We start from the raw sequence: 22546 nt of genomic DNA, 5'->3' as shown, positions 1-22546 counted from the left end.
GTCTGGGGCAAGAGAGGAATCTCCTGGAAGTCTATTTTATCTTAAAAGAATGTGCACCTAATATTCTGCTCTGACACAGAGTCTTCTCCTTCGATCATTTCCCGCCAGATCAGGATAGAATGGATGCTCTGCAAAGATGCAGATGTTCATCCTGTGGCTCAGCCTCCTCCTGCCCCCAACCAGGCAGGTACAGGAACTGCAATCTAAGAAGCCAGCCAGACCAGGTGCAAATCCTGCCTCCACACTTACCCACAGGCCACACAGCTAGTAAGCCACTCAGCATGGTTGAGGCTGTTTCCTCATCTGAAATGGGGATAACTGATCCCAGAGCCCACATCTGTGGGTCAGGCCAGGGTAAGGCTGAGGGGAATGAGTGAAGAGAAAGGGTCCAAACCTGAGATCAGGGACGTGGAAGCTGAGTTATTGTAGGAAGGGTCTTGAGAAGATTGGGCTCTTTAGGCCATTATGAGACCTTTTCATTCTCCTTTCATTTGCTCAACCATTACATCTTTACTGAATGTCAGTCCCAATACTAGACATTGGAGATACAGTGGTGAACAAAAGCAAAAATAGACACAGCCCCTGACTCAACCAAACACTCAACTAAATGGGAACAGAAGGGAACTTCCTCAGCCTGGTAAAAGGCATCTATGAAAAACCCCACAGCTAATATCATACTTAATGGTGAGAAACTGAACGTGTTTCCCCAAAGATCAGGGACAAGACAAGGATGTCAACTCTCCTCACTTCTATTCAACATTGTATTGGAGGTTCTAGCCAGGACAATTAAGCAAGAAATAGAAAGCAAAGGCATCTGCATTGCAAAGAAAGAAGTAAAACTATCTTTATTTCCAGATGGCATGATCTTTTTTTTTTTTAATTGAATGAAAGATTCTTTAAATTCTATAGTGCTTTACAATTTTCAAAAGTTTTACCATAATGGAAAAGAATATGAAGAAGAATATGTAAATATATGTATAACTGAATCACTTTGCTGTACACCAGAAACTAACACAACACTGTAAATCAATTATACTTCAATTTTTAAAAAAGCTTTACACAACTAATTTCATACAATAACTCTTTTTTTCCCATCCCTATATTGCCCCTCCCCCTTCCCTCTCCCTCCTGTAACCACTAGTTTGTTCTCTATATCTGTGAGGCAGATGACATGATGTTGTATATAGAAAGCCCTAAAGAATCCACAAAAAACTTAGAGCTACTAAATCAGATCAGCAAAATTGCAAGATCCAAGATCAACATACAAAAATCAGTTATTTTTCTTTCTTAAAAATTTTTTAAAATTTAATTCAATTTTATTATTTATTTACTTATTTATTTTTGGCCGTGCCGCGCAGCATGTGGGAGCTTAGTTCCCCAACCAGGGATAGGACCCACGCCCCCTGCAGTGGAAGCACAGAGTCTTAACCACTAGACTGCCAGGGAAGTTCCTCAGTTGTTTTTCTTTCTTTTTTTTTTTTAAATTTTTTATTTTTTTAATGCTATTCTTGTCTGCTTACATTCTTTTTATTTATGTATGTATGTATGTATGTATGGCTGTGTTGGGTCTTCGTTTCTGTGCGAGGGCTTTCTCTAGTTGTGGCAAGCGGGGGCCACTCTTCATCGCGGTGCGGGGGCCACTCTTCATCGCAGTGCGCGGGCCTCTCACTATCGCGGCCTCTCGTTGCCGAGCACAGGCTCCAGACGCGCAGGCTCAGTAATTGTGGCTCACGGGCCAAGTTGCTCCGCGGCATGTGGGATCTTCCCAGACCAGGGCTCGAACCCGTGTCCCCTGCATTGGCAGGCAGATTCTCAACCACTGCGCCACCAGGGAAGCCCTCAGTTGTTTTTCTATACACTAGCAATGAACAACACAAACCTAAATTAAGAAAATTCCATTTACAATAGTATTGAAAAGAATAAAGTAAATTTAACCAAGGAGGTGCAAGACTCATACACTGAGAACTACAAAATATTACTGAAAGAAATTAAAGAACTAAATAAATGAGAAGACATCCAGTGTTCATAGACTGGAAGACTTAATGTTGTTAAGACTGCAATACTTCCAAATTGATCTACAGATTCGATGCAATCTCTAACAAAATTCCAAGTACTATTTTTGCAGAAATGGATAAGCTGGTCCTAAAATTCATATGGAAATGCAAGGGACCCAGAATAGCCAAAATAATCTTGAGAAAGAATAAAGTTGGAGGACTTAAACTTGTTGATTTCAAAACTTACCAACACACTACAGTAATCAAGACAGCATGGTAGTGAGATAAGGTTAGACATATAGACCAATGGAATAGAATCCCGAGTCTGAAAATAAACCCATATATTTACGATAAACTGATTTCCAACAAGGGTGCCAAGACTATTGAATGGAGAAAGCACAGTGTTTTCAACAAACGGTGCTGGGACAAATAGATATCCGTATGCAAAAGAATGAAGTTGGACTCCTACCTCACACCATATATAAAAACTAACTCAAAATGAATCACAGACCTAAATATAAGAGCTAAAACTATAAAACTCTTAGAAGAAACCACAGGTATCAATCTGAGTGACCTTAGAATAGGCAACAGTTCTTAGATATGACACCAAAAGCACAAGCAGCCATAGGAAAACTAGATAAATTGGGCATCATCAAAATAAAAAACTTTTGAACATCAAAGCACATTATCAAGAAAGTGAAAAGTCAACCCACAGAATAGGAGAAAATATTGGTAAATCATAGATGTGATAAGGGTCTAGAATCCAGAATATACAGAGAACTCTTACCAACCAACAATAAAACGATAAATAACCCAATAAAAAATGGGCAAAGGATTTTTTTTTAATTTTTATTTATTTATTTATATTTATTTTTGGCTGTGTTGGGTCTTTGTTTCTGTGTGAGGGCTTTCTCTAGTTGCGGCGAGCGGGGGCCACTCTTCATCGTGGTGCGTGGGCCTCTCTTGTTGCGGAGCACAAGCTCCAGACGCGCAGGCTCAGTAGTTGTGGCTCACGGGCCCAGTTGCTCCGCGGCATGTGGGATCTTCCCAGACCAGGGCTCAAACCCGTGTCCCCTGCATTGGCAGGCAGATTCTCAACCACTGCGCCACCAGGGAAGCCCTGGGCAAAGGATTTGAACAGAAATTTTCCCAAAGAAGATACACAACTGGCCAATAAGCACATGAAAAGATGCTCAACATCATTAGTCATTAATGAAATGCAAATCAAACCCACGATGAGATGCTACTTTACACCTACAGGGACAGCTATAATAAAAAATACAGATAATAATAAGTGTTGGTGTGGTGAGGATGTAGAGAAACTGGAACCCTCATGCATTGCTAGTGGGAATGTAAAATGGTGCAGCCACTATGGAAAACAGTTTGACCGCTCCTCAAAAAATTATATAGTTATCACATGGCCCAGCAATTCCATGCCAAGGCACATACCTGAAAATTAAAACAAAGTTCACACAAAACTTGTATAGGAATCTTCACAGCAGCATTACTCATAGGAGCCAAAAAATGGAAACAACCCAAATATTCATCAACTGATTAATGGATAAACAAAATGTGATACGTCCATTCAATGGAATATTTTAAGCCATAGAAAGGAATGAAGTACTGACCCATGCCACAACATGTACGAACCTTAAAAATATTACGCTAAGTGAAAGAAGACAGTCACAAAGGACCACGTATTGTATGATCCTATTATACCAAATATCCAGAATAGGCAAATCCAGAGAGACAGAAAGTAGATTAGTGGTAGGTAGTCAGGGGCCAGAGGGAGGGGGGAATGAGTTTGAGGTTTCTTTTTGGGGCAATGAAAAATGTTCTGGAGTTAGATAGTGGCCATGGCTGCAGAACTCTGTGAACATATTAAAAACCACTGAATTGTGAAAATGGTGAATTTTATGGTATGTGAGTTTTATCTCAATAAAAAAAGGAGAAAAAAAAACTCCAGACATTTTTGCCCTCCTTGTCCTTATGGAGGTTCCAGTCAGTGGTGGGTAGTGGGAGAGGGAACCCCCCCACCTCCCCGCACCACACACACACGTGTGCACACAGACAAACTGAAATTACTATTGTGCTAAGTGCTCTCAAGAATGACAGCTATGGGCTTCCCTGGTGGCGCAGTGGTTAAGAATCCGCCTGCCAAAGAATCCGCCTGCCAATGCAGGCGACACAGGTTCGAGCCCTGGTCCGGGAAGATCCCACATGCTGCAAAGCAACTAAGCCCGTGCGCCACAACTACTGAGCCTGCGCTCTAGAGACCACGAGCCACAGCTACTGAGCCCACACGCCTAGAGCCCGTGCTCCACAACAAGAGAAGCCACTGCAATGAGAAGCCCGCGCACTGCGACGAAGAGTAGCCCCCGCTCACCGCAACTAGAGAAAGCCCCTGTGCAGCAACAAAGACCCAACGCGCCAAAAATAAATAAATTTTTTTAAAAAAGAATGACAGCTATGATGGAAGTGGTTGAGGAAGACTTCCGGGAGGAAGTGATCTGAAGGAAGAGGGATTAGCAATGAGAAGAAGGGAGGGAAGAAGTTTCAGGCAGAGGGAAGTGCAAGGATCCTGTATGGGAGGGAGCTCGGCAAGTAGAAGGGTCCAGAAGAGACCCCTGTGTCTAGAGTAGGGGGAATGAGAGGGAGCAGGGCACCAGTGGAAGGGCTGGGAGGCCCACTGTGGCTGGGGAGGGGCCCCAAGCCCCCTGAGTACTCTTTGGGTCAAGATTCATGGGGCGGGGGTGGGGGGGGGAGGAATATGCACCTACTGCAGGGGTCAAGTGCTCCCAGTCAACATCTGGAATGAGTTGGAAGGTCATTTCTCCCGACTGAGTCACTCTTCATGTGACCTGATGGAAGGAGGAAAAAATCCAATTCCCTGACTTATTTAGTGGCACCTCCTGTACTGATGCTCCCAGGGAGGAAATAGTGATGAAATCGAGCCTCACTGCTATGGCAACAGCAACCACTTCTCACTTTCCATCCTGATGAAAGGCCAGGTGGGAAGTCTGCCTAGCAGCAGTGGTGGGAGACAGAAGCCCCTCCCAGGGGCTTCAGGATCCCCTCCCATCACCGTCCAGGCGTTGCTCGGGTCCCAGCTTCTCCTTCCAATGGAGAATCACAGCAGTTGCCAACATCTGAGCAGCCCTTCCCAGCTCAGAGTGTGATTTATGCCACCACCCTGTAATGTGGGATCGTTAGCCCCACCGGACAGATGCAGACACAGAGGCTCAGAGAGGTGAAGGGCGCTTCCAGCATCCTTCCCTCTGTGCTGCTTTTACTCCTCCATATGGTAAAGGTCTGTTTATCTGTGCAGGTCTCCTGCTCTGATTCATCTGTGGCATGAAGGAATAAGTGAATGGAGTGAGTGTCACCCCCCCACTCTCCTGTCACCCTCTTCCTTTCTTGGTGATCTATGAGTTCCGGGGGACCCCACCCCCCAGTGTTCTGTTCTGGCCAAGAGAGGACCAGGGGAGAGGGTCACGTGCGGCCTGTGAGAGCCAAGGCGGTAAGGAGGGATGGCAGGAGAGGGCCTGCATGGGAGGGGGTACCCCTCCACCCCCCCCCCCCAGGGGACAGGGCTGAAGTGTTTCCCTTCAAAATGCCTGGCTCTGAACTCTGACACGAGCATTAATATCGATGGCTAATATTTAGGGTGCACTTACTGTGCACCAGGCTTTGTGGCACGTGCTTTGCAGGCGCCCTCTCATTTGAGTGAGGGAGGTTATCACCCCTGTTCCATGGAGGGGAGCGCAGCCTGAGATCTGAGCTGGAGAGGCGGCAGAGCCGTGGCAAACCAGGTGGTTCTGGAGCCAGAGCCTGGCTCTTAACCAGATACCTGCAGCCCCGAGGAGACCACCTCATCCTCACCTCCCCATCCCCCATCCCAGGGGCTGGCTGGGAAGATGAAAAGGGAGGGCAAAGGAGCTGAGGAGTGAGAGTGGAGCAGCCCCCTGCAATTATCTCCTGGCCCCGGGCCAGAAGGCTGCTGGTGGGCCTGTTGCGGAAGAGGTGCGCTGTCTGTGTGGCAGCAAGAGTGGAGGGAGGGCCCCTCCCGAGGACCAGGCCCTGCCTGATCTTCAGGCCTGGTTTACAGGAGGAAGGAAAGGGAACGCACAGTTCTCAAGTGCCTACTATGTGCATATGCTGAGCATCGCTCTTTATAGGTGGCATTTCACTTTACCCCCAGAATGACACTAAGAGAGACTAACAGCTAACGCTTATGATATGTCAAGCATCTCGGACGCTCACCATGCTTCGATTCATTTAATCCTCACAGAAACATGCCAGGTACAGACACTCTGCACACGGAAAAACTGAACCATGAAGAAGAAAAGTATCTTGCTCAAGGTCACACGGCTGGTAAAGCTTTGGTCCAGGTTCTCTGGCCCTAGAGTCCATGAGTAACACACTTTGTATCCTGCTAGGGGATTGTCGTCCCCATTGTCCGCAGTGGGAGAGTGAGGCCCTTTTTTGAGGTCACCAGGTGTCAGAGTGGGGTTTGAGCTCCGTCTCCTGGGAATGTCTGTGGCATTTTGACTTCGTGGCACCTTGCCCCTGCTCCCCACCAACTCCTGCCCAGAAACACTGAGACCACAGGAATGGTTCTAGCTGCAGCCGCTGGCCCACGGCTGCCCAGAACTGAGCAAAGAGCAGCCCCCCTCCACCCACTTGGAGAGCTTATTTTTGTTCAGGGTTTCTTTGTCTGGAATCACACATCCAACTGCCATCCTTCCCAGAAATGGCATCAGCTTGCTTCCTGGAACAGTCCACGAAGGGCCCCGATGCCAGGCTCCCTGACTTTCTTTGGGGCAGCAAGGGAAGGAGACAGGGATTAAACCCCTCGGGCCCTACCGCCTCCCCGGGCCTCTGTGGACCCATCTGTACAAAAGGTTGGCACGCTGTCTCCGGGGACCTTCAGGCTCCTGCATTCCAGGATTCTCTGCCAGGAGCTTCCCACTCAGCAAACAGTCGTAACTGTGCGCCTTGCAGACGCACCACCTCCCAGAGCCTCACTGCCATTCCCATTGGCTGTAATTACAGCAGCTCCCATTTCCTAAGTGTTGACTAAGTGCCAGGTGCTGTGCCGAGTGCCTTTCATGGATTCTCTCGCTGAATCTGCTGGAGAGCCCTAAGAGGCAGGTCCAGTGATCTCCACTTTACAGATGAAGAAACACGGCTCAGGGAGGCTGAGCACGTTGCCGGTGTGCGCGCTCCCAGGCAGCAGCAGAAGCAGGACATCTCACCGTTGCCTCACGCAGCCGGGATGGGGAGAGCCGATCGTGTATGTCAAGGATTTGGCCACAGGCCTTGATAAACCACGTCCCCACACCCTCCCTCCTGCCCCATCAGGCCTGGGCGCCCACCAGCCCAGCCTGTCACAGCTGACAAGCACGGTGTGATTCCCAGACGGGGTCCCAGACAGCCTCTCACTTCAGTGGAGGGTCCCTGTGTCCCTGGCAGCCTATCATGAGAATGACAGCTAGTGGCAGCTTGGGGACAGCAGCCCACTCAGATGGCTCATGGGGCTGCTGACCGGCAGACAGACAGCGACGGGCTGGAGCAGCTGGCATCGCCGGAGGCAGGTGAGGCACCTGGGAGCCTCTTATGGCACCCACCCCCGAGTCCAGACCCTTCGCTAACATTTGGGGGCCTTCGGGACCGAGGCAAGAGTACCAACAGAGCACCATGTGTCCAAATATTTAAGTTACAAATCAAGCTGAGAAACTCTTAAATAAAATATGTTATATCTTCCCACCCAGACATAATGGTCTGGAAGGCCAGGCTGTGCGCTGGAATTTCTCAGACTCTTCAGAGCTCCGTGCCAGAAGATAGCAGTGCCTTCTGGGTTCCTTCTGTGCAGGGGCCTCATACACAGGTCTGGACACCCTGGGACACACATGTAGGCAACATCCACACCTGTCCCTCCCCCAGGCAGCCGGCCTTTGTCCCGGGGGCTCGGGGGGCGCACATACCAGCTGCACAGGCTCCCTCTGGAGATGCCCTGGCAGGTCCTGAAAGTGGGCTTGGGGCTGACCTAACAGGGGACCCTGGGGTCTGTCGTGAGCAAACTGGTAAACCCTCACTTGGAGACACGTTCCGAAGAAAGAGTCTCGAAGCACACAGGTGCCTGGACTCTGGGTGGCCCGGGGGGAGGGAGAGAACTCAGGATTGAGCATCAGGAAATCCAGGCAGACACCAGCTCCGCCACGTGCGTGCTGTGACCTGTGGCCGGTGAATTCCCCTCCTGGGTCCCATTTGCTCATCTGTAAAACAGGGACGACAGTTCCTGCCTGGTGGGGCCGTAGTCAGGAGTAAATTCAGTCCATGAAAAGGTTCCTGCCTTGCTTGCAGACTGTTCAACTCCACTGAAGACTGTCTCTAAGAAACCCTCCCGTTAACACTGGACTCCTTCACCGTCTGCTTTTCCGTATGTCCCTGGCCACACTGCAACATGATCACTGACAGCATCTGAGCCCACACTGGCCGGGTGCCTCCCACACCACAGAATCCCCGGCACCTAGCACAGGGCCAGACACAGTGTAAGTAGAAGCTTTGTGATTATTCACCTGGCCTTTCCACCTGCTTATGGGGTTCACCCAAGCATCGCCATCACTGAGGGCCTTCTGAGGGCCAGACTCACCACCAGGCTCTGAGGACCAGATGACTCAGGCACCTCTCCGGGCCCCATGGAGCTCGCAGTCTAGAGAGAGCGATTTGACGTGGAAATGAGAACAGGTGACAACAGAGGGATGCCTGCCGTGACGCAGGCAGTAGGGGCAAGGTGTCCCCAGAGGCCAGAGGAAGACGGGTGCAGGAGTACAGTGACGCTCCAAAGAGGAGATGATGGGTGAGCTGGCCTTAAGGAGATTAAGAGCAGAGGGGACTTCCAGAGACAGGAACAGCAGGTGCAAAGGCACAGAGGTGTGAGGTACAGCTGGTGTGCTTACCTCAGCGTGGCCAGAGCTCAAGGACATGGACGTGGTGAGCGTCAGGGTTGGCGGGGCCACCAGGGCCACCCAGTGTCCCACGAGCTAGCCCAGTAATTCTCAATGTGTGACAAGCAGCATTAGCAGCACCTTGGAACTTGTTAGAAATGCAAATTCTCAGGCCCCACCTCAGACCTACTAAATCGGACACTCGGGGCAGGATGCAGAAATCTGTATCTGAACAAGCTCTCTAGGTGTTTGTGATGCACGCTAAAGTTTGAGAACCATTGGACTTCCTCCTGAAGGCAACAAGGAGCCGTGTTATAAAGCTGCCCACATCTGAAAGTTGGCCTCACGTGAGCCCTCACCTCCAGCGGGACAGCTGTGTGTGGCAGAATAATCTATCTTCACCTGTGATGGAGGGGGCCACTGGGAAGTCAGAGACCCCCGGTGGGCACAGGGCCTGTTACCAGGGTGACCACCTGTCACTCGGAGAAAGGGGGCAGCACCCTACAGAGGGTCAACGCAGGGGAGCTTGTTATCACGGCTGCCTCCCCTCAGGTGGGACAGGGTAAGGGAAGAAGGGAGCCTGTGGTCCCAGGTATCCACCCCCATCCCCAGGTGGGAGCATCACAGCCCTGTGCTCCTCCTCTGACTGAATCTAGCCCACCGTCCCCTTCTCTGTCCATTTGGGCCCCAGGTGGCAATTTCCTCCCCTCCCCATCAGGAAGCCACACCCTCCTGTCACAGCCTAAGGGCTGTGGGGCTGTCTCCTTGGTTACAGCCTGGGCTCCTTTATCCATGGTGACCCTCTCTCAAGAGGCCCCACACCCTCATCTGCTAGGCCTTCACTTTCCTTTGCCAAGGCTGGTTCTGGGGGCCGTGACCCAGATCAGTAGCAGGGCTCTCCCACTCTCTCTTCAGCTGGCACAGTGAGAAAAAGAGGAACAAGAGGATTTAACACGTTACCTTCGACAAGGAGACGGACACAGGGAGTGCATCAAATAGCTTTACAAGGTCCAACTTGAAGTTCAAGAGAGAGCAAACTGCACCCTCAAACCTAGTCAAGTGGGCTTCCCTGGTGGTGCAGTGGTTGAGAATCTGCCTGCCAATGCAGGGGACACGGTTTCGAGCCCTGGTCTGGGAAGATCCCACATGCCGCGGAGCAACTAGGCCCGTGAGCCACAACTACTGAGCCTGCGCGTCTGGAGCCTGTGCTCCGCAACAAGAGAGGCCGCGACAGTGAGAGGCCCGCGCACCTCGATGAAGAGTGGCCCCCGCTTGACGCAACTAGAGAAAGCCCTCGCACAGAAACGAAGACCCAACACAGCCATAAATAAATAAATAAATAGATAAGTAAAATAAATTTAAAAAAAAAAGAAAAATAATTAGGAAAAAAACCCCAACAAATCTAGTCAAGTACAAAGCATGAGAAGGGTTCTAGAGTCCGAAAGGCCTGGGTTTCAGTCTACACCAACCCTGTGTTATCCTGGGCAGGCTTTGTTACTTCCCGAGCCTCAGTTTCCTCACCTGTACACTGGAGATAATATTAATATCTACCCCCTAGGGTCTCTGCAAGATTAAGTAAGAAAATGCATCTGAAGTGAGAAACATAGTGCCTGGCACCTCACTGCATCTTACCTTCCTGTTCCTCAGGGAGGGGGAGGAATGCCTGTTCCCGGGTGACCTCTCTCTGCTGGTGGGACACCTGGTGGGGAAGAGCAGTGGCTCTGGGGTTAGGAACAATCCATAAACATCCACTGCTGGTACTGTTATGATTACTATTAATCATGGGCAATGAATGGAGCCCGGCCCGGTAAATTGCTTCCTCCAGGTAATTTACATTTCCTATTGTCATTGTAGTCTTCATTCAATGCAATCTGATACAGGGATGTTTTCTAGAAAGCAGGAGCCATGTTGTGCTTCTTAGTTATCCTGCAGTGCCTGGCCCCCCGCCCTGGCAGGGAGCACCCAAGCTGCTCAGCGTGGAAGGGACTTGGAAATCACCTACTCTAACTTAGTATGCAAGGCAGAAAGCTCTCCTCCTTGGCTTTATCAAGTGCTTGGATGCCTCCAGGATGAGGTCCTTATTCTCTGCTGAAGATGGACTAGTGCCTGGGACTCCAGGGGGGCTGAGCTCTCCGGGGTGAGCAGGAGCTGAATGGGCAGCTGCAGGAGTTGGGGCGATGGGAACTCCTAGGGCCACCCCTACACCCTAGCAGCCCCCCTTCCTCTCCCGCTGAGAGTTGATAATAGGAATGGTTCTAATTATGCTCTAATTGTTTTCTTCCAGGCAGTTTCTCTGGAGCCAAGGAGTTCAGAGTTCATGAATAAATGAAGAGGGAGGAAGCGGGAGGGGATGTTTATTGATCCACAAATCTCCACGTGCCAATGTCTGCCCCACAAATGCTTGGGCATGCAGCTGTGTGCAGTTTTGCATGCATACATACATACAAACACACAAATATACACACCACAGCCCCCCAGACGCCTCTCTCCAAAAGACTGGTGGGGGGTAAAAGGAAGGTAACAAAAAGTGTCCTAAACTGGCTTTGGGTCCCAGTCTCAACTCTGCCACTGACTTGCATTGTGGTCTTGGGAAAATCCTAGTTTTCCCAGCTGTAGAGTATGGAGGAGAAGTGATGTCTGATACCCTCCTCTCAGAAAACCCAGCCTTTAGGATTTCAATGGGGTATCATCCAGTTAGACAGAACCCTGGGCAGTGTCAGGTGGGCACTGTCGCCCTCAGATTGTCCTTTCATCTGGATGCCTCATTCCCTAAGAAGAACTGGCCAAGCAGCCGGGGGCTTCAGGGAAGTGGCAGGAGGAACACACACATCTCCATCCTGGTGGGACACTTAGTAAAGATGAGTAGGGGCTCTGGACTCGGGGCTGTGGGGGCCCTGGGCAAGGCACTTGAACTTCTTGAACTTCAGTTGCTTTGTCTGTTAAACGGGAATGAGAGACTCTGTGTTAGGAAGGTTCATCCAGGGCATATAGTGGCCTCAGCCGAGTGCCTGGCATACAGTGAGCATCTGGTAAGTGGTAGTTGTTATTGCTAATATTGTCAACACCCTGCAAGGTATAGATTGGTGCCTCATAACAGATGAAGAAACTAAGGCACAGAATGGTCAAGCAACTTGCCCCAGATCATGCATTAAGTGGCAGGATTTTAACCCAAGCCCATCTGACCCTGAAACTTCTGTGTTCCAGTCTTGTTTCTCCACTGTGTCTGATCCATCTGGTCCCCAAGAACGGGCACACAGTAGGTATCCATAATATGCTGAATGACAGAGGAATGTAGAAAAGAAAAAAAAGAGCATAACAATACGCTCTGTTTCCAGTGACCAAGGTGGGGGTAGACAGATGAGAGAAGAACTAGACCAAGATTCCCTCCAAGATCAAATCGAAGTGCTGGGTCTGGGCGGACCCCAGGCCTCCCTGCCTCGTGGCTGGGGCCAGTCCAGGTGGGGATCAAGGGGGTCCTTGGTATGTGCTTGAGGAAGTAAATCTTTTCACTCTTTATGACTTCCACTAAGAAGCCAAAGTTAGCAATCCTGGCTTTTGGCATCAGCCAGGACCTGCTTTGTCACTGCCTTGCTGTGTGACACTGGGCAATCAACTGTAGCTCTCTGAGCCTCAGAGCCCTCATCTAGGAAATGGGGATAACAGTGGTCCAGCCCTGGGGCTGCTGGGAGGGTGATAAGGGACGACACATGTGAGGCCATACGCTAGAGGTCAAGAGTAGGGCCTGGAGTCCGGCTGCCTGGCTTGGTATCCCAGCTCCTCCACTGCCTGACGTAACCGCCTGCAGCCTCAGATTCTGCTTCTGCAAAACGGGGATCATAACTGTCTACCACAAATGGGTGCAGTGAGGGTGAACGAGCTACCACAGGTAGAGCGGTTGCGACAGTTGGCAGTGCTTCGAAATGCTCAGTAAATCTTCTTTATTGGACATTTCACATATGGGGAAACTGAGCCCCAGAGCGGGCAAGGACTTGTCCAAAGTCACAGAGCCAGCTCATAGCACAGCCAGTCCTATGTGGGAGCTGGCTGTTTGCAGGGCCCCTTGTCCAGACCACGGCTTGAATGGGTAACCACAGACCTTTTACAGTACCTGGCCCATCCTGCTCCAGCCTTGAGGACTCTGGGGGACTGAACCCACCCCCCTTCCTGTCCTCCCCGGTGCCTCTGAGGCTGGCTCAAACCAGTGGGGTATGTCAGAGGGCAGGGAGGGCTGACCTGCCTTCCTGGCCCACCTGGCCGGCCCCTCCACTCCAGGGCTGGCTGCAGAGGCCTCAGAAACAAGCCAGGGGTCCAGGACCAGAACACTATTTGTCAGCCCTGCATGATAGTGGCAGGCTCATCTCCATGGCAACAGTGCAGTGTGAAGGCATCCTAGCATCATTAGGGAGAGCGCTGAGTAGTATAAACAGAGGCTGCAGTAGATTACACGCCTATTATGAGCAGTCTCAGGCTCTAAGCACTGGTAATTATGCCTAATTGTGCATTTAATTCTGTAATTGAAAACCCACATCTCTGGTTCAGGCTGGGGTTGCAGAACCTACCCCCCAACCTCAAAAGAAAGAGGCATAGGAGCCACCCCTACCCTAATAATCCCAGGGCTGCCTCTCCTTCTAGGGCACAGGGTAGCCAGAGTGGGCACGGAAGTAAAGTACCTACAGACTCCCATTTCCCCCACTTCCTGTGCCAGGAGCTCTGCCACGCTCTGTGATTTGGGGTAGGGGGGAGCATGCTTAAGGCAAAGGGACATGGCAAAAGCACAAAAATGCTCACAATTTTCATTATTCATAATATATACCATTTTGTACTATTGCCACTGTCCTCTCAGGACCCAGAATCAGCCTCTGGTGGTTCCAAGGGACTCGGATCGTCACTACATCCATTACACATCCAAGTCATCCAACCTACATATAAATTCTTAATCACTGCCAGAGACAGGGAACTCACCACCTGATTGTCAGTCCACCACGGCAGAGCCTCTGTAGATAGTTTGAAAACCACTGATGGAGTTCAACACTCTCTCCTCCATCCCCTGGTTTCACAGACTGGAGAAAATGAGACCCAGAGAGGGGCAGGGCCAGCTCAAAGCTGCACAGGAAGTGAGTACCAGAACCCTGGGATTCTGACTTGCAGCTCAGGGTATATTTTGTACCCTAAAGTGACTCAGCACCAAGAATTGTGCCCAGCACTTTGTAGGTGCTTCATAAATATTTGCTGAATGCAACTCAGGGTACGGTTAGTTGATGGCAAAGCTTACTCTCTTACCCAACAATATTTTGTCTTTCTAGGGGTCAGGAAGTTCCCCTGTAGTGGGTCAGGGGTTAATGATGGGTTAGAACCTCCTGCTCTGAACCTCTGGGGTCTGAGACTTGATCTTACAACTAAATATGCCATGTGGGCATTTGGGATGGGGATAGTACCGACACTCATTCAAACAGACAGAGGAAAGAACAGGTCACCTGAGTCCCTGACAGCCTGGCACCCCAGGTGTCAAGCCTCAGGCATGCCATTGGAGGCAGGAGTCTCCTCCTCTCCCCAGAGCCTGATACTCCCATCAGTCATCGCTGCCTGCAGCAAGGTGGGCTGATGTGGCAGCAGCTCTGATCTCCTCCTGGGAAAGGATGGAACTCACTGATGAGTCAGAGCTGGAGGAGTCCTTTGGGATGATGAGTCCAACCTTCTCCCTTTACAGAGGAGGACACAGAGAGCCAAGCTTCCTCTCTGATTTCCTCTGAATGAGCGCTGGACTCTGTGCCCAGAGCTCTCCCTGCCTTATCTCAGGTCACCCTTACTATAGTCCCATGAGGATGTGCGATTATTATTCCCATTTTACAGAAGAGAAGATAGAGGGACAGTAAGGCCAAGGCCACAAACGTTTAGCAGAACCTCTGCTTCAACTTGGGCCTTCAACTGGTTGAAAAAAAGGACATGTCCATTTCCCATCCCACGATATTCATGTTCATAAAAAACCTGCTGTCTCACTTACGGGGCATTCAAGAATGTGAACCCTCTGTGAGCTCCTACTCAGCATATCTTACCTCCGGGAAGGACACTTCTCTGAGGACGATTACTAGTATCCTGATTTAGAGAAATGCACGTGGAAGCTCAGAGAGGTTAAGTGTCTTGCCCAAGGTCACTCAGCTATAAAGAGGAAGAGATGGAACTCAAACCCCAGCCTGACTGCACAGCTCAAGCTCTTTCCAGTCGAACTCCCTGCCTCTGGATGTACCAGCTGCTCTGAAAGGCAGGGACCAGGAGGCCAGAGTAACCCATTAAAACCTGCAACCACAGTAACTGCTCTTCCAAAACCCTGGTACTTGCTGGCAGGAGCACATGTCCCAGAGAGGCGTGCTTTGCTGCCTGAGGCTCTCCCTCAGTCTCCGAATCACCATCCCTCTCCCTCTCCAGGACCAGCAGGGAGACCAAGAGCATTGGGACTGGGGTTCCCCAGACCAAAGCCAGCTCCATCTGCTGTGGCCAGGAGTTAGCATTCATTCATTCATTCATTTATTTATTTATTTATGGCTGTGTTGGGTCTTCGTTTCTGTGAGAGGGCCTTCTCCAGTTGTGGCAAGCGGGGGCCACTCTTCATCGTGGTGCACGGGCCTCTCACTATCGCGGCCTCTCTCGTTGCGGAGCACAGGCTCCAGACGCGCAGGCTCAGTGGTTGTGGCTCACAGGCCCAGCTGCTCTGCGGCATGTGGGATCTTCCCAGACCAGGGCTCGAACCCGTGTCCCCTGCATTGGCAGGCAGATTCTCAACCACTGCGCCACCAGGGAAGCCCAGGAGTTAGCTTTTAAAAGCACATCTCTGGTCTCATCTTGCTCTCCTATCACCTACTCCTCCCTGAAACTAGATGAGAAAAGAGACTTCAACCATTAGAGCTGACCATCTCCACTTGGTCTAGATTTTGCAATTGTTCTCAAATCCTTTCCCTGTGATCATTTATGTGAAGCCTAGACTGTATCTTTTGTTTCCTTGGTAACAAGTCACTTCATTCTTCTGACCTCAGTATGCCCATCAGTAAATGGGTATAAAGACCATCCCTATCTCATAGAGTTGTTATGAGGGCTGATAAGTCTTCAATACAGGTTAATTTCTTTCCCGCATAACTTGTTCTTAACCTGCGTCACAGTTCCCTTAAACCCAACACAGGTCTTGGGGTGAGGAGAAATGGGGACGGGGGATGGGGTTAGCATTTGAATAAGCAGCTCAGAAGGTCTGGCGTCTAGTAACAACCCTTTATGGATAAAGAAAGATTTAGATTTCTCCATCGGTTTCCACATCCAGCATCGCCACAATCCTACGGGGGAGCAATAGGGCATGCAAGGTAGAAGCTGTGGAGTCCTGATGCGTCAATGCTCATTCTGTCCCTACTATTTATGTGGCCATGGATAAGCCAGATAGTAACAAAGGACAAGGTATATAGAGCACTTAAGCACAGTGCCTGGTTCATAGCAGACACCAAATAAAAGGAAGTTGTTGTTATTATTTCCCACCGAACCGTTCGTTTTCCATATAAAGAAACTAAGACTTGAAGAGTTTATGGGTATGAGTCTGGTCGCTAAAATCTCTAATCCAGGCAGAGATGGGGGCCGAAGTGACTTATCCAAACTGCAAGGCAAATAACAGCCAGCCGCAGGGAGCACTGCCTGGGCCAGTGCTGTCTGGGCACCATCTCAGGGAACCTTCCCAAACTACCATGGGGTAGGAGCTGTTGTCCTGACTACTTTACAGGAAAGAGGCAGAGGCTCAGAGAAGGTAAGGGACTTTCTGGAAGTCACAAAGCAAGGCAGCAATGTCTGCCTGATCCCAGAGGTCCTTCACCCCTCTGTGCCAGATGTCAGAGCAGCTGCCATTTATGGGGTACTTATGTCAAAATCCCCCAGCCACCACCCCTGCAAAGGAGCAGAACCAGGGCCATCCACTGCACCTCCCCCCCGTGTGGGGGGGGCCCTGCTCCATTCCACCTTGCCCACCTCATAAAACTCATAGGGTTTTGAGGGCAGTTTGGCCTCTGTCTGTCCATCTGCAAAAGGGACTTGATCACCCCAGCCCCTACCCTGTCAAAGGGGTATAAAGAACAAAGAGGGTCAGTGGCCTGGACGATTTCGTGCTCTGACTCTGAAGCCCGGCCCAAGGACCTGAAGCACCCAGAGCAGAGCCAGCCCCTCCCCAGGAAGCCATGAGCTTGCAGATGCAGCTGCTTCTGAGCGCAGGCCCCTGCCTGCAGAGTCTAGCTCCCTCCGGTCTTCATGTCTTCACCATCCGCTGCTGCTAATAACGACATCAATCAGGTTGACCACGTTTCACACCATTACTCGCAGCTCAGCAGGAAGCAACATATTTCCCCCCTCACCCACCATCTTCCAGAAAGCAAAGAGCTTTCCAGAGGGGAAAAGAATGAAACCGATGTGTTTTCTGAGTACCTACTGTGTGCATGGCAGCTGCCTAAGTCCTTTTTCTAACTCTGAGAGGTAAGGATGACTCCTTTTCTTTGACAGGGAAAGACACTGGGGCCCAGAGGAGCGAATGCATGTGTCCAAGGTCACACAGAGCCGGGACAAGAACAATCATGGCAGTGATGTATTACTGACCACTCATTGGCTCATGGTGCCAGGCATGTGCGTGATCCTATTGAAACAGTATCATTTTCGTTTTCAGATAAGGAGACTGAGGCCTGAAGCAGTGAACAGACCTGTCTGAGGTCACGGGCTGCTTAAACGTGAGCAGCAGAGTGACATAGGGCGGAGAGGGTGGCTCTCTGCTCCGGCAAAAGAGCGCGTGAATCTTGGTGCTGTCACTGACTATAGCTTAGAGACCTGAGCCTCAGTTTCCTCATCAGAAAAAGGGGCTAACTGCGTACCTAGAACCCAGGCTCCGCAACAAGAGAAGCCACGACAATGAGAAGCCCGCGTACCGCAACGAAGAGCAGCCCCCTCTCGCCACAACTAGAGAAAGCCCATGCGCAGCAACGAAAGACCCAACACAGCCAAAAATAAAAAAACAAACAAATTAATTAATTAATTTAAAAAAAAAGGGGCTAATAAAAACATCTATCCCATTTTGTAGGATAAAAATAAGAAGGATAAAAACCGTAAAATAGCTAACGTTTATCGATCACTGAACATGTACCAGGCAACTTTGCCAAGCACTTTACATATGTAAGCTCACTGGGTTAAATGAGGTTATACATATAAAGTGCTTAGCACAGAACTCCAGAAATGGGAGTGATCATGGTGATGATGAAGAAATTGATGATTCCCTTGGGCAAATCTCCCTGGTTCATTCTCTTACTGGAAGAATAGAGTAGCCTGTAAGCTTTCAGGAAGGAGGTGGACCAGGAAAGAAGGGCAGGGTTTGGACAGGGGAGGGAAAAGGGAAACACATAAAAATTAGGGTGTGAATAGCATTAGTAATGTTAAGATGATATACCAAGTAGGGAGAAAGCAAGGGACCCTAGACGTTCTACAGAGTCGAACTAGACTGAGACACACAGAAACCTCCAGGCCAGTCCAGACATCCTCCCAGGGTCCCAGATGGGCAGAACTGGCAGGACCCTAGAGACACAGATCAGTGGTTCTTCCCATTTTACAGATGGGGAAAAACCAAGGCTTGCAGTAGGGAAAAGACTTGTCCAAGTTCACAGGATGTCAGTGGCAGAGGCAGGCTTGAATCCAGGCCTCCTGACTCTTAGCTCCATGCCCAACTACCTGCTGCTTCCCACAAAGGAAGAGTGCAGGAGGGCACTTGGATATGTCTGGGTCACAATTCCAGGGAAGCATACCAGGGTAGACATCATTAAGATAATAACAATAAAAAACTATAGTTTATTGAATGCTCACTCTGTGCCTGGCACAGTGCTAAGCTCATCTGCATTAAGCTATATGCATTTAATCCTAACAACAACCCTAAGACTTGGGAACTGTTTCTATCATCTCTATTAAACAGATGACAAAACTGGCTCAGAGAGGCTAAGCAACTTGCTTAAGATCACACATCTAGGAAGTGACAGAGCCAGGACTCAAACCCACGTCTGTCCTGTCAAACTCCAGAGCCTTGTCCCCTTTACTTGTCCACCTGAACGGTCCAGCCCCCACCTGCTTCTCCCAGCCTCCAGTGCACCCTCACATCATACTCCCTCACCCAAAGCAAGTCTACCCCAACTATAGAACAGTGTTTAGAACTGGGCTGTTTTCTTGTAATCATCAAGCCCCACACAAGAAAGAAAAACGACACAGTTCCTCTTCTAAAGTTTTCAGCTGAGAAACATTTAACAGTCTCTTCCTTCTCTGCCCCTGTCCACTGGATGAGAAAACAGGCTCCCTTCTCCCTGGGATGATGTCAGGCTGGTGAATTCCAGCAGCCGGGAGCACATTACCAAAGCTGTCAGGCAGCGAAGGCTCCTGGGGGTTAGCGACAGCTGAAGGGACCCACTCTGCAATCGGACCAGACAGAGCAACAGACCCAAGAGACCCATTTTCAAGTCCCTCCTCAGAGCACCTCCCCAAATTATGTCATGTAACCCTCACAAGCTGCCCAAAGGCACCCAGCCAAGATGTAGAAGGATCAGAATCCCACCCAGGTCTTGTCTAATTCCAGAGCCCCTTGTGCTGGGGAGCCCTCTAAGTGGAAGGGTGGGTTTTGCTGAGCTGGGGAGAGCTATGGAGGCAGGTAAGTGAGAGGCAGGGATACTGCCTCGCCGCCTTCATCTCTCTATAGAGTAGGAAGCACCTCCCAAGGGACCCCTGACTCATCAGCGCCAGAACTACTTTTACAGTTAAGAAGGCAACAGAGGATACTGGTCAGCTGTCTGACCTCACAGCCTGGCCCCTAACTGTAGAACTTTGGGCAAGCTACTTCCTAGGGTTGTTAGGAGGATTAAATGAGTTAATACATGGAAAAGTGCTTACAGGGTACCTAGCACCTAGTAAGTGCTCCCCAAAGCTAACCACTGTTATTATCATCAACAGAGAATGACCGTGGGCCAAACTGTTAATAGTGCTTACCTTTGGGGTATGGGACTGGGCATAGAAGGAAACGTCTTTAACTTCTGCTCTGTTTGGTTATTTATTGATTTAATCATTTTATAATATGTGTGTGTTACTTTTCTAATTAAAAAAAAAAAGTCCTAGTTTAAAATTTTAAAATTAACACAGAAAAAATAATTCCTTGGAAAGTTTCAGCACTTCTTGGCATTTTATGTTCCTCAAAGGAGATCAAGAGGAACTGGGAGCCTGGAGTTGCCAAATAACTGATTCACTCATTTATTTTACAAATATTAATGGAGTGCCAGGCACTGTTCCAGCTGCTGGGGATTTAGGGGGAACGAGAAAGATAATCTCTGCCCTTCTGGAGTTTCCATTCTACCTGATCTTAATTAATCCCCTCTGCCACACTCAAGGATGAGGAATTTACCGAGAGGCTGACTAAGATGGCCCAGCCAGGGGAAGTCACTTGCCCTGCAGCCCACAGCTGGGAGCAGGGCTACAATCTTCAGGGCCCAGCTGTTTCGCCCGCTGCCCAAGAGGGCAGGTCTGTGGATGCAAGTTTGGGGTTGGGGTCCACAAGAGGAGAGAAAAAAGATGAACGAGGAGGTCTGTATAGCCACACTCAAAGCTTCATTCTGCGTTACTGTACACACCTGTGGTGGAGGAAGGGCAATGGATGCAGGCAAAAGTGGAGACCCGGATCACGGAGTCAGGCATCAGTGAGGCTCAGGTTACCCCAACTCAGACTCAGACCTGAGTTCCGTCCATGGAGGTCCCCATGCACCTCTGCCCCCAAAGCCCCCAGTTGTTGGGCCTCAGCTCTAGGGTAGGCAGGAGATCCTGGCCTCTCCTTAAACACCTTCCCAAATTCACCTGCCCGAGTCTGAACTGAAGGGCAGAGCTCGTCCCCTTCAGCCCCCAAATTCACTCCACTGGCCTCCCTGAGACAAGAACCTGAGTTCCCTGGGCTGGGATTAGGTATAGTGTCCCCAGATGCTCCCATCCTCCCCAGGGCACCCAAGTATCCCACCCCTATCAGTGCCAGCCCAGGCAGAGGAGCCTGCCTCCCCTCCGCCCCCCCCCCCCCCACTCTGGTAGAAATGGTGACTGACAGAATGCCTGTGGCCTCAGCCCAAGCAGGGAGGGCGATCCCGCACCTGGTTGGTCAGACTGGCCCAGGACCTGGTAGCTCATTGTGACCCTCTCCAGGGAGGGGCTCTCCATTCCCAGGCCTGCCCAGTCAGGAGGATAGAGGGAGGCAGGAAGAGCACAAAGGAGTGAACGGTTCCTGGAGTCTATGATCCCGACACACACAGATGAACATGGACCAGAAGTGGTCAGAGATCTAGAGACATACCAAGGAGAAACCAGGAGAGAGACACACACAGGAGCAGAGACTTTGTGAGAAACACTGGGGCGGAGACCAGAGGCTGAGACCCACGCAAACGAGTGATCTAGAGGAAAACTCACGGCAGTGACCTCAACGGATCCACACACCAGCCTCGGAAACACCCCCAAACCCCGGCGAGCCACAGTCCCACAGCGCATATCCCCAACAGAAGGCCGCTCGTACAGTGCGGGCGAGACGCGCCGAGCCCCAGGCGCGGAGCGGGCCGGGGACTCGCGCACAGGACGCACTCGGGGACCGGGGAGCGCCGGGCGAGAAGTGCACACAAAGAGACAGCCGGGCCAGCCCGAGCAGGCTCCGCCCGTCCGCTTCGTGACTCCAGACCACCCCCCAACCCGGGCGCTCGCCCCAGACCCACAGACAGAGACACACACCCCACCCGCACGCCCCGGGACCCCGCCCCGCCGCGCCCCACCCGGCCCGGCAGACCGGGCGCGCGGCGCTCACCAGCTGCAGGCAGCAGAAGGCGACCAGCGTGCAGCGCCCGCTGCACTTGCCCATGGCTCCGGGGGCCGCGCGCGCCGTTCGCCGCGGCGCCCCTCTAGCTCGGCGGCCGCCGCCTCCTCCGCGCCGCGCGGGCTCCGCGTTCTCCCAGCTGGGCGCCCCGGGCGGCGGGGCCGGGCGCCTAGGGCCGGGCCCGGGAGCGCCGGGTCCTCAGGGCTGCGGCCGGCCGCTCGCACTCGGAGTCCATGGCCGTCCGCCCGCGCGCCGGCTCTGCCGCGCCTCCTTTGTCTGGCCGGCCGGCCGGCCGCCAGGCGCGCCTCCCGCCCCGGGGCGGCTGGCGGGGAGCGCGGAGTAGGGAGCGCAGGCACCGAGCGCGGCGCAGCGCAGAGCAGCACTGCCCAGCAGGGGCAGCCGCCCGGGCGCTCGGCGGCCGCGGCTTCCCGGCCCCACCACGTGGCTCCGCCGCCGCCGAGAGGTAGGGAAGGAGGGAAAGAGGGGAGGGAAGAGGAGGGGAGGAGAGGGGCGGGGCGGGGCGGGGCGGGGCGGCCGAGGAAACGGAGGGAGGGGAGAAGGGGGAGGGAAGCGGAGAGCAGGGGCGAGAGGCAGGAGTGAAGTGGGAAGAGTGAAGGCTTGGGGACTGATGGCCCTGGGTCAAACCCAGACTTCACTGCTCACTCGCTGTGTGACTTTGGGCAAATCACGTCACCTCTCTGGGCCTCCGTTTTCCTAACAAAATAGGAATA

General features: G+C 51.4%; 1 protein-coding gene across 4 annotated transcripts in view; it reads right to left on the bottom strand.

The window, feature by feature from the left end:
- NKAIN1 (sodium/potassium transporting ATPase interacting 1) overlaps positions 1-22306 on the bottom strand; it is a 42742-nt gene extending 20436 nt beyond the window's left edge. The window contains exon 1 of one of the 4 annotated variants that reach the window (XM_082411839.1): positions 21807-22306. In XM_082411839.1, the coding sequence (XP_082267965.1) occupies positions 21807-21860 (54 nt within the window). In that variant the 5' untranslated portion in view covers positions 21861-22306. The remainder of the gene's footprint in view (positions 1-21806) is intronic. The other 3 variants (XM_082411841.1, XM_082411840.1, XM_082411842.1) reach the window with 3 other exon arrangements.
- Between the last annotated feature and the right edge of the window lie 240 nt (positions 22307-22546).

This window comes from Balaenoptera physalus, assembly GCF_965194825.1.
Source record: "Balaenoptera physalus genome assembly, chromosome: 1".
Taxonomy (NCBI): domain Eukaryota; kingdom Metazoa; phylum Chordata; class Mammalia; order Artiodactyla; family Balaenopteridae; genus Balaenoptera; species Balaenoptera physalus.
This window is presented reverse-complemented; position numbering and strand designations above follow the sequence as displayed.